The 11,853-nt window shown below is 38.3% G+C and overlaps 1 protein-coding gene across 1 annotated transcript; it reads right to left on the bottom strand.

Annotated features, from left to right (window-relative positions):
* Nucleotides 1-7,636: 7,636 nt before the first annotated feature.
* On the bottom strand, nucleotides 7,637-10,008 carry LOC117963707 (transmembrane protein 52-like). The gene is made up of 5 exons (XM_034904715.2): nucleotides 9,762-10,008; nucleotides 9,624-9,667; nucleotides 9,455-9,499; nucleotides 9,162-9,337; nucleotides 7,637-8,889 (listed from the first exon to the last, which is right to left on the bottom strand). Exons 1-5 carry the CDS (start codon nucleotides 9,810-9,812, stop codon nucleotides 8,498-8,500), a joined length of 708 nt encoding a protein of 235 aa, XP_034760606.2. The 5' UTR covers nucleotides 9,813-10,008; the 3' UTR covers nucleotides 7,637-8,497.
* Nucleotides 10,009-11,853: the final 1,845 nt, after the last annotated feature.

Raw genomic sequence — 11,853 nt, 5'->3', positions numbered from 1 at the left:
TCACCACCAAATCAATGTGATTTTTTTTGTAAACCGATTTGAAAATGAAGGATGATAATTTGTTCATCAATACCAAAAAAAGTATTAGGTACATTTACTTATTTTTTAGTTCGAAACGTACACCAGATATACAGTAGCACGTGACTGAAGTTATTTCAATATTAAAACAAAGATAAACTACCACGACAAAACAATACGGTGCAGTTATTTATTTGAATAAACATAACCATTAAAGTAACAGCGTTACATAGCAACTAGAACAGGACAGGAAAACATCGAAAAGAACACGATGGAAAAGTCGCATATACCTGAATGAACATTTTAGTGGTTTACCTTTGTATTTCATCTATTTCCAACGAGAGAATTCATAATATATTTGATTTGACCTTAATGGAGTAGTGAGTGGAAAAAAATATATTACTATTAGATGAATTAATGCGACAATACTATACACGGTGGGGGGAGCAATATGGATCGGACTGAATTGCAGTAGAATGATACTTTAAAATGCCCTGCTACAAAACAAACAGCTAATCTGAAAACACGCCAAAACAGTCATGACAAAGGATTGCTGGCCATTTGAAACTGGAAACATGACTCATGGCGACTGTGTGAAAGACGTAAAGATAATACACTGGGTAGCCTATTTCTTCTAACTATTCATCAGGTTAATCAGTGAGGTATAGCTTTATAACAAATCAGCCATACACACAGTAAATGTTTGAAAATAAATAATACAACATTTAATGTTACAAGTCAGGTTTATGAACATTATCCAATTTTACTTGTTATGGTTCTCCGTTAAATCATAAAAACATAAAATGCTGGGCAGACAGGGCCCCTGCTGGAGGCCGGGAGATTGAAACAAGCTCTCAGGAGAACGCACAGAATTATAAGAGGTGCTCATTATCACGACAGCCAGCATGACGCCCTGTGCCAATGGACCAACATGGCACACTGGGGGCATCGTTACTTAGAGACGTGAAGACAACACTGCACTAGAAACCTCTGTAAAACAGCAGAGCAGGCACGCTCAGACCTTGCATAAGGGAGAATATGAACCCACTTACTACCTGACAGCTCACTTGGAAGTGTATTACACCTTTGCATTGAAGCTTGAAACCCAGCTGAGTAATACAGTGTCAGGATCAACTAAACAGATCCCAGGCTACACTTATGAAACACTGTGGGTGTGGTACGGACTTCCTGATTACTTCTACATGCTGTGAGGGGATAGATGGCTTCACCTGAGTAAACACCAGCACCAAGACCATGAAGGAATGTTTTTATGCTAAAAAAAAACAAAACAATTTTTTTTCCTTGGTTATATTACTACAAGAAAGGAGTGCAAACCAAAGTTTTAAACCCCCCTTTCCTACTTCCCTACTCTTTAGGTTTAAGATATTTTAGTTCACTGCTTGTTCTCTATACTTTAATTTGGGATACACAAATATTTGAAAGGAAGCGGTGTTGTTGAAAAGTTGTTCCTGCTTCCTGTTACGTTGCCGAAAATCACTTCACGTGTTCAGACTCACCCCACGTGCTGTAATCAGATCATGTGACCTACAGCAACGTTACCAGGTTGCCGCAATCGGTCTATTGCGTTGCATGTGAAATATGTGCTGAATTAACAAAAATAAAAGGTGGACCAGTAACAACGTTAATACAAAAGCAAACGAGGGATTTTAGAGCAATTGGCTAACTCTCTTAAAAGTGCAGATTTGAAATCCTGTTCGGCTGTTTAGGATCCCTGAGAATTGCAAGCAGTCTTGTTTGTTCTGCAATACTACCAGTAACTGTAAACATGGTTACTGTAGTGACGTCAGTGCGCACTGAAGGGGCCGAGTAAGAACTAGGTTGAAAACCAGATTTTCTAACCTGATACAGGTCACTAAATCACTGCCTGTTTCAAATGTTGTAACAGGATTACAATGTGTCTTTTTCCAAAGAACTAACAACCCAGTAGTCTTTTTTTTTATCTTAAAATTATGCCAATGATGTCTAGCCGTGTGACAGGAAAAGGACTAGGAGTGGCTTCTCTGTTTGTGTTTTATATTAACTGAGAAATAATAATTGTTATAAGATATTCCAAATGATTTTGTATGATTTTTTTTTCATCCTAGCCTTTGCCTAACCCAATAATTACTGTAAAACTGAGATTAAAAAAAAACAAAAAAAAAACTGGTATTTAAGCACGATATCTGTGTGTGTGTGTGTGTGTGTGTGAGTGTATATATATATATATATATATATATATATATATATATATATATATATATATATATTAAAGTGTGTGTTTCCTCATGAGCCTCCTTTTGAATGTTTCCCCAGTACAAGCTACCCACAAGGTTAGAAGGGGATGAATTGTTGACTTAGGTGACCTGCTATCACGAGAGTTTCTAAGAAACCAGCAGCTCCCCACAGAGCATATGTACTGGCGGTTTAGTGTTTTGCTAATTAACGCAGTTGGATGTAAACTGCGTTTCATAAACAAATCCTGGCCTGTTTACACACTGGCGTCTCCCTGGAATTTGGGCACAGTAGTTGCAATTTCTAAACCTTGAATTCTAGTATTTGCAATCCCCTTTAAAGCGGTCGTAGATAACGAACTGATCCCCTAAATTCTACCTACCAAGCGCTTCTTTTGTGTTATATTGGTCTAAATGTGTAGTTTTGAAAGAAACACATGATATGGGAAACCTGGTATCTGGTACTACACTAGATTCGAAATGATTTGTTTGCAGGCCAGAGTTGCACTTCCTTGGTCATTTCACCTGGTGGGTGAAATTGTCCCCACCCCTTCAACAGCTTCTTTCCTGTCATTAACCAATCAGCTGCTTCCTCTATTGACTGACATGTTTTCAGCCAGTAACATGCTTTGTCCCAGGACACACTGCTGAGGTGAACAGACATGGAATGATCCAAAAAACAATGGAAAAACAGTATTTCTAGGAAAAAAATCTAAACCAATTTGATGACAGTATATTAATATCAGCCTCTGATCATTAGAAAAAATAATAAAGAGGTTAATTTATATCTATACAGATGATCAATTGATGTATTGAAAACAAACAAACAAATCGGTTTTATTTTAATAGCAAAAAACAGCTTACACATAATCAGTAACAGCTCCAAGAATTAAAGGCAAATGGTTATCTCAACAGGTCAATTTATGATGAGTACATCTTGAATGTCAAGTACAGGGGTGTCCAATCCTGGTCCTGGAGGGCTATTCCGCTCCAGGTTTAACAGGTAAAATGCTATGATGAACTACGTCAGGTTCTGGATGGAGTTATAATTGGCTCAATTAAACAATTTAGATCAGGGTTGAAACAAAAACCAGGTCTGGAAAAGCCAACTTTGGCCACACCTAGCAAACTATAGAAGTTGCCTTTTGACTGGTAGGTAACAGGATGTGCTACAGTCACAGTTTGAGAGCGCTTGGCCTACATGTAAAGTTTTCCTAACTAGATGGCTTTATAAATGATTGACAATTGAGAATGGTCTCTGTTTGCATAAGTATTAATATTATCACCCTGTGATTGCAAAACTCTAGACATCACTGCATGATTCATATTAATCCTATAATTTATATTCCACATCCACTCATTTGTGTGCTATACAACGACAAAATAAACAACGCGTTCAACATTTTCGATAATGAAATAGTATGGCAGGGCTTTGGGCATCGTTTCATATTGTAAAGGGTTCATCCATTTGCAATCAGGAGAAAGTGTTCTGGAGAAGCCAGGGAGTTTATCCTCCCAGTGGCGAAAGGAAATACTGTTTCAAATCAATATGGAGGGAGATTCTGGAAACACACTTAGTAGGTCTTGATATTGGTATTACAGCGGATTACAAGAGTTTAATAACTGATCCAACTGTGATCCCATTGGTATGTCAAATACAAAACTGTTACCATTCTGACCCCTATTCTGACATAACAAAAGCCCCCGTGTGGTGCCACTGTATTGCCATCAAAGATCATTTTGTAAAGGATTACTGTCCGTGACAGTGGCTTTGTAGCCTATTTACTTCTCTGAGCTAACTTCAGTTCACAAACCCAGGTAAAACGCTGGCAGCAAAATTCAATGACATTGTATTTATATTATAGTTGTAATATTGCTTGCTTGGCGGGTTGGATTGCAAGTGGGTTGAGATTCCAGAAACCTCAAGTTTCATTGTGACATGATATTGGAAAAAGAATGGTCATCGCAACAATCAATAAAAAGGTTTTGCACTAGGTTTGCTCAGCAATTAATGATTGATTATTGATTACGAAGGATACATCGGAAATCAGCAAAGGAACTGTACGCCACGATTAGCAGGCTACCCTAACTGCATTGTGAAAGTGCAGTTGAACATAGTCAATTATTAGTAAATGACTGATAGGTATGGTAAAGCCTGGTAAATTCCTATAAGTTCCTATAAGTGTACCACCTTTTCCACTGGCCTATATGACAAACTGGAGGTTCATTCGGGAGTTAGCATCTCCACCAATCCCCATCTATACCACACTGAATATATATGCATTGTCATAATGAGATCAGTGCTAAACTAGATCAGGTCAGAACATGCTTAGGATCACAGTCACACGGTACAGCAAAGAAAAAAAAAACACACATGCTGTAATGCAGGCTTCATTTTAACCACATGCTTAACGTATAGCCAAGTGTAATTAGAAAGATATTTCTACAATGACTTATTTTTAATGCACATAGCTCATGATGTGATTTCAAACATGACCTACATCCCCTAGAAATGAAAGAATTACATTAGACTCTGCTAAGGCTCATAATTACCATACTTTTTTTATATATATATAGCTGGCTTCAGAGATAATATGATAATCAGATTTTGCATAATCTCTCTCTATCTCTTGAAAATGCTGACAGCATGCTTCCCATAAAGAAGGCGAAAGTTATTGGCTAACGTAAGCACATTAGCGACATCTGCTGTTGATAAGCTGCACTTTATCTGTGTCAGTTTCTGTTATTATTAAATACCTCGGGATTCAGTTTAATGCTGCATAATACCGTTTAATGCAACAAATACAATACACTAAAACTGACTTAATATATAAGGCTATAAAACAATAGAAAAAAATAATATTCATGAACTTAAAATAATTGACTGTACAGGAACCTGCTTCAAAAGTACCTTAAACATAAAAAACAACAACAACAAAAAAAACCCATAATAATTAGTGTGGAAGTGCTAGATATTTGTATATTAGACTCCAACAATCTGGCAAATGGTGAGTAACATGTATTATTTATGATTTCATATATCTTCTAATTACCTTCACGAGAATAGCTTACCATTTTAATATGTATACATTATATACTGACTATTGTAGAAGATATTAAACTATTGTTTAATATCTTTTGGTTTAAAGAATGGCATGGTTATAATGAAGCACATCGTTGCTTTGGGAGCATTATTTGTCAAAGAACAACTTTAATGAGCTGAGGTATTATTAAAATCCTTTAAGACTGATGAACGAAGGCCAGATACTTGGAAATCTTACATTATTGTTAACACTGAAGCGTCATATACCCAAAGGTGCTGCACCTTAACTGGGTTTACTATCAAAATGAAAAGCCTATAAGACTCTGGTATTATATTCTCTTATAAGTTCACAGTACACCCAACTCATCTATCTTTATGAGCTGCTTCTGAGCTAGAAAACACACTGTTAAAAATGAACATGTTTAGATGTATGGTTATAAATATATATATTTTGCATTGGTTTAATTGATCATTACCAGATGATCTTCAATGGCAATGCAGAAGCTCTGCTAGGGATTCCCGGTTGTATTTTGCTCTGAGTGGCTTAACCTTGGGCAAAGTAAACCTCTATCTAGGCTCATGGTTTTAACCATACCGGGTTCTTGTCTGTGTCCCACTCAGGACCCTCACAGGCATCAACGCCACCAAGTGGGAACTGGGGGATGTGGACAAGCAAGGGAAGATTATTAGAACCTCTTACAACAGACAGACAAACTGGCAAGAAAATGTTTTATGTTCCATTAAAAAAAAGAAATCTTAGCTGTTCTAAACTCATCATGTTTGTTTTTTAATTTTTTTAATTGTATTATTTTTTATTTTTTATCTGATCAGAACTCAGAAATGTGGTAAACAGACACACAAGAAATTTAGGAGTAAAAGCCAAACCAAAAAAAGAGCTGTGTCATATCACCATCTAGTGGGCGAATGCTGTAAATGCGGCTTCAAATTATGGCTTGAAGGGCACTCATGCTTCCCAGTGGTAGCAGTTCCTTATATATCTGAATTTACAGCACCCTCCTCCTGAATTGCATGTTTGTTGCTATTTAAACCAAACCGCTTAGAATGAATTGGGAAGCCCTTTTACAACTCAGATTGAAATACAGTTATAGTTGTTCAGATGCAGTCAGAGACTCTGGTTTAGTGTTCCTTTTTACTTATGTTATAGTGACATCTGGTGGCCTACATGAGGCATGACTATTGTATTCCTGATCTGTTCTTTTGAATGGTGTTTTGCAGCATTTTGAATGATCTTCTCCAGGACCAAATCTTTAATTGCTTTAGATTCCTCAGTGGAGAAGAGATAATGAAGGGAGCTGACAAGCACACAGATGGAACTATTGATTACGAAGCTGCCTATCAGATCAGATTAGAGTTGGCATCATGTGAATCCGCGTTTTGGGATAATACAGATAAAGAAAATACACGTGTAACCTTGAGGTACTTTAAATTGAACGTTATTCGAGCATTTGAATTACCTCTAACCTTGGAGTCAAAACAGCATGAATGTATTTTATACACTGTATTCCAATCAAAGCATTCCAGTATTGAACGCACAGTGACGTCATTTGAAAAGGGTTCCAAAAGGCCCATGCAGTACTCGGCACCCACAGATTATTTGTATGTACATATCTTTTCTAGAAACGTTACACTGTAACCCAAATAGGCAAGAATGAAACAAATCTTGTGGGACGGTTTTGAAACCAGTTTTTAGATCAGTTTTACATTTTGCATTGGGTTTATGTTTAATTGTTAAACATTTGGGTTCTCAGCATTACAACAGAATACCTAACTATATACAACGTTTCACTCCAGCTGAATGTGTTGCCATGACGACTGGAGAGATAATAAATACAGCAAATATGGGACAGGAGGGGGGGGGGAAGAAAAAACACCACCTGGTTTAACAAGAGAACTACCTGAGGTACAGTCCTTTATTTCCACACATTGGTTAAATGTTCAGATTGATGCAAGATAACGTAGGGCTGTTCACCTGTTATTAAATTAGCTTTATATGTGTAGAAATGGTTGTATGAATCATACATGCCAACAGTCCCTATATGGTCTCGATTTCCTATCACGTCTATTATATGATAAGGAGTGTTTTCTGCGTGTGACTCCTCCTATGTGTATGATGCATATGACCCCTCCCCGACGAGCGTCCCGCTGAACAGTTTCCAAATGTTGGCAATTGTTTTTATTTAACGATCCAGAATTCTAAAAGGTGTAACATTAAGAAGACACTAGCCGAAACGTTTGGTCTACTTGACTGCGTTTTATAGCCTACTTGTTACCGCATGTAATCATATTTGATGTGAAACAGTTATTTACATAAAGATCACAACAGTTTTAATAATCAATTTTTATTGTTAACCACCTGGGTTTATATAAATACAAATAAAATAATGACATTTTCTGTAAAACACACAAAAAAACAACTTGTAAACCTCAATATAAAGTCTTAAATGTACTGTAACATTCAAATAGGTACAATGAAATCATTTATAAAAATACTGGACTACAAAAAAAAAAATCTCATTCATATACAGGTAGGCCATGCGTGTTTAATTTGAATACAGCAGGTGCATTTTAATTCCGCAGTATTTAAACAAGGAGACCATTGCGCTTGCAGGTCTCATTTTCTGCTAAACTACAAGCTAATTAAAACATGTATAAATGCATAGGCTATTGTTCAGTGTACTGCAGCATCAGCGTTTTCCACATACATTACATTAATTAGTACTCCGGCACTTGGCAACGTTATTATTAGAATCTAGCAAGTTGTGGGAGAAATGCCCACCTTTTTCACAACAAAAGAAGGGTGTGTGCATTGAACAATTACACCCTACAGGCGGTGGTAGATACAGCCATTGCATAACCCGTGGAGTCTGTCTGCTTTTTGCTGTGTAGTCCTTTCACCAGGGCAGCTGAATTCCATGAAAAAAGATACCGATTTATGCCATTCCAAATAATTTTGAAACGACAAGAGCGTGGAGAGCGGGGGTTCCGTATAGCTCTCATTGTCGACAGTGACCTGCCAACAAACCAGTCTTTGACAATGAAACTTATTTACTGCTCTGGTCTTACGTTCACTGCACCACGCAGCGTAACAGAGCAGTAGCAGCGTCATGGTAAATTTGTACATTCCCTTCCGTTGCATTTGGTTGCGCTTGAAGAGGGCCAGGCTGTTTTTTTGGTGTTCCAGCTGTCAGTGTTCTCGATTCAAGTCGTTTTCATCTTCTTCGGATATGGGGCTGCTGATATCATGAAGCTCGTACCGCGGGGGATCGTCCAGCTGAACCTCGTCGAAATGCTCTTGCGGGCGGCGCTGCGCATTTAACACGTTCAGCTCTTCCTCTGAAGACGGCGGCGGCGGCTGCAGGTGCGAGTCACCTGCGTGTCCTTGGCTTGGTCGGTTATCGGCTTTCCGGTTCCCCGGGGAGTTTTCGTGTGGGTCAATTGACATTTTCAAGGCTTCATCGTAGGGTGGAGGCATCTCCAAAGCGTACAGGTTGTAGGGCGGGGGCGCGAAGCCTTTGTTCACCTGGCCGAATGGAAAAGGCACGTAGCGGTCAGGCGGGAGCTGCACACTGTTAAAAGCTGCAAAAATAAACACATTATTAACAACCTTCTACTAAAAGCACGTTACAAACTTAAACGAACCATGTTTATAGTAAGAAAAGAAAGTTTAATTCCTTATGGATCCCTCCCCACAGCACGTCGGTAGTCTATTGGGCTGCTATTGTGTAATCATGGGCACGCTTTGTGTCGACAGCTTTACACAATTAGAAAGACTAGTCCATATAGATTATTTTTATATACAGAACTGCACTCAGGTTGCGTAGTTTGAGATCAAAGTGAAAGGAACGTACATGCGACGGTGCTTCTGCTGTGAACGGTGCTCTGGTCGTCCATGGCAACGACTGAGATTTCACAGGGAAGTTCTGTCAAGGATTGCACCGGCGGCTTTTCCTTCCTGCAGCAGAACTTAACGCAGCTGACAATAACACCGCACAGCAGGAGTACTAAGATTGCCAGCACAATGAACCTAAGGCGGAAAAAAAAAAGTTTTATATTGTATATGACAAAATTACTTTTTTTTTGCACACACTCCTACGTCGTAATAAATTGTAGTATTCAAGTATGAATATAATTATAAACTTACCAGACATACCACAGATTAGTCCATTTGACGCCCTCACTCTGACACCTATGAAAATGGTACACGTTACCGTAAGTTTTAAATACTATGCAGCGTAGAATATATTAGTTATTACCTTTTGCCATAAATAAATGATATCAGTTGTACTCGATATCACAGTAAGAAAACTTACGTGTTATGCTCCTCACATTCCTCATCGCCTGTAGTGAAAGATACCTATAAAATAGAAAAAAAAAAAACAGTGTCTAACCAGCTATACATATCGACTGTTTTAATGAGGATATCGAGGCTGTCTAAGAACGACACTCACCTGGAGGAACACACTTGTTAAAACAAGATTGCAGTTCACAATGGAGTTCATGGTTATGTTGTTTTTACATCCAAATTGGTTTTATCAGAGCGAAAAAAAAGCAGCATGTAAATGAAGTTAACAAAGGTTCTTCCAGTGTTCAGCCGCGTCCTTTTAAATGTTATGTAGCCCTGACAAACATGGCCACGCCCATTCTTTCAGAACACACGCCTCTAAACGATGACGCGTCCTCAGTGCAACTGAACCAGAAGCCAAGCAAGCATTCTGTGTTTTACATTATTTATTGTATAGAGAGTGGCACTTGTCTAGGGGGGACACGGTTCACAAACAAACAGAAAAGCAACACATTTGGTAAATGCACGACAGCTGAAAGATGCAGTCAGTCAGTCCCCTTACTTATGAGGTTTCTCCTGTGAGAGAAGCTGACCAAATTCATAGCTCCTACAAGACAAAAAAAGCTCGGAATGTCACATGACCATAAAAGAGTTGAAAACCAAATCACATGACAAATGGAAACGCCTGACTATCCTTAGACAACTAATACAAATATCACTATTAGTAAATGACAATAAAAACAACAATAATGAATATATTAGATACTAATCTGCTATTCGGAGTGGAGTTGATTTTTTTTTTCTATAGCGCTGTATGCAATTTAAATTAGTTTTATATAATTACTGCTGCACTCAAATAAACCCTCTCCAATAAAAAGTTGCCCAAGCAATAAGGAGCATGTCCTCACAAGAAAAAAAGCAGTTTTCAAAATGAACTCCTTCAATATTTTGGTCACCCCTTTCATGAAATATTTTTTTCATTTAAACTAACTGTATGCTAGCTTGTTTGAATCCAGCACGTCAGTCTTAAAGGCCTGTCAATTAATTCAGTATTGTTGCTCAGTAATGTGTACATTCAGGGTTTATATGCCCAGGTTCAGCAGAGGGAGATGGGCTGTAGCACTGGGTTTTCAGCTGTTTGTTTGACTTTTACTGTAACGTTACTTCACTGCAATACATCAGTCACTGGGCTCAGAGGCATTCTGTTAATTCCATTCCAGTATTTATAATTTTTGTTACCATAGTACTCTATTTGGCGGATACGACTCAGCCTGTATATTTACATTATAAAGACTAGCAGCCCATTAGGACTAGCTAAACTACCTTTGTACAAGCAAATAACACAGGCACATACAGTATATATGAATATCTATCTATATATAAATCTTAAAAGGAGTGACTGCAAGTAACCTTTTCGTTGTTGCCTGCCTATAAACATTGTGTATTTTATACATCAGTTGCCAATTTAAGCATACTTATATTTACAGACTGATATAATCTGCTGGTTTGCTTTTAGCTGTGGTGCATTTATTAAATCTTTTTTTTTTTTTGCATGGGGTTCTGGACTATGACCTAGCACATTTTCAAACACCCATTTTAATAAATTCATTCTTCAGGGGGCTACTGTGTGCCTCATGACTGACAAAGTGAACCCCTGTGTCAGGTTAATAGTTCATTTGTAAATAGCAATGTACTCCCGACCTGCTCTGTCTTGAGGGTATTACCTATATAAACGAGGCTTGACAACTGAGTACTGGCTGATCGATAAACAGGTAGCTCCGGGTAGAAAAAGCTCTTGCTGGAGAGAAAGTACTGTGTCTGAGTGGCAGCTAATTAGCAAAAGGACTGAGGTTACTCCACCCCAGAGGGCTTGGGAGCAACAAAGTTCGCTATTCCCCACCCAGGGTTTGTTTAGAGCAAATCTTAAACGATGTGTTAAAACAGGCTGTGGGGAAAGTGACAGCCTTTACGTACAAAAAAAGTTCCCCTTGCCCCCAGCATTCCTTTCCATCCATTTCCTCATTGCATTAGTAACCTGCAATGCTTTCTAATAGCCTAGCTTTCCTGGTAGTCACCAAAGCTGTCCAGAGGTCACTGCAAAATCCAGGAATCTCTATCTAATACATTCACTCACATTTAATTTCTAGGGAGCCCTCCCAAGGTTACTCCACCTTGACGTTTTCTATTTCTAGGGCCTTGTGATTAGAGAAATATTCAACTACTTGTGCAAGTGCGTCACTGTGCTGTGCCACAGCATC

This window comes from Acipenser ruthenus, chromosome 20 (genome assembly GCF_902713425.1).
Source record: "Acipenser ruthenus chromosome 20, fAciRut3.2 maternal haplotype, whole genome shotgun sequence".
Taxonomy (NCBI): Eukaryota; Metazoa; Chordata; class Actinopteri; order Acipenseriformes; family Acipenseridae; genus Acipenser; species Acipenser ruthenus.
Note: the sequence above shows the minus strand (reverse complement) of the source record. Positions and strands in the feature narration are given on the sequence as shown.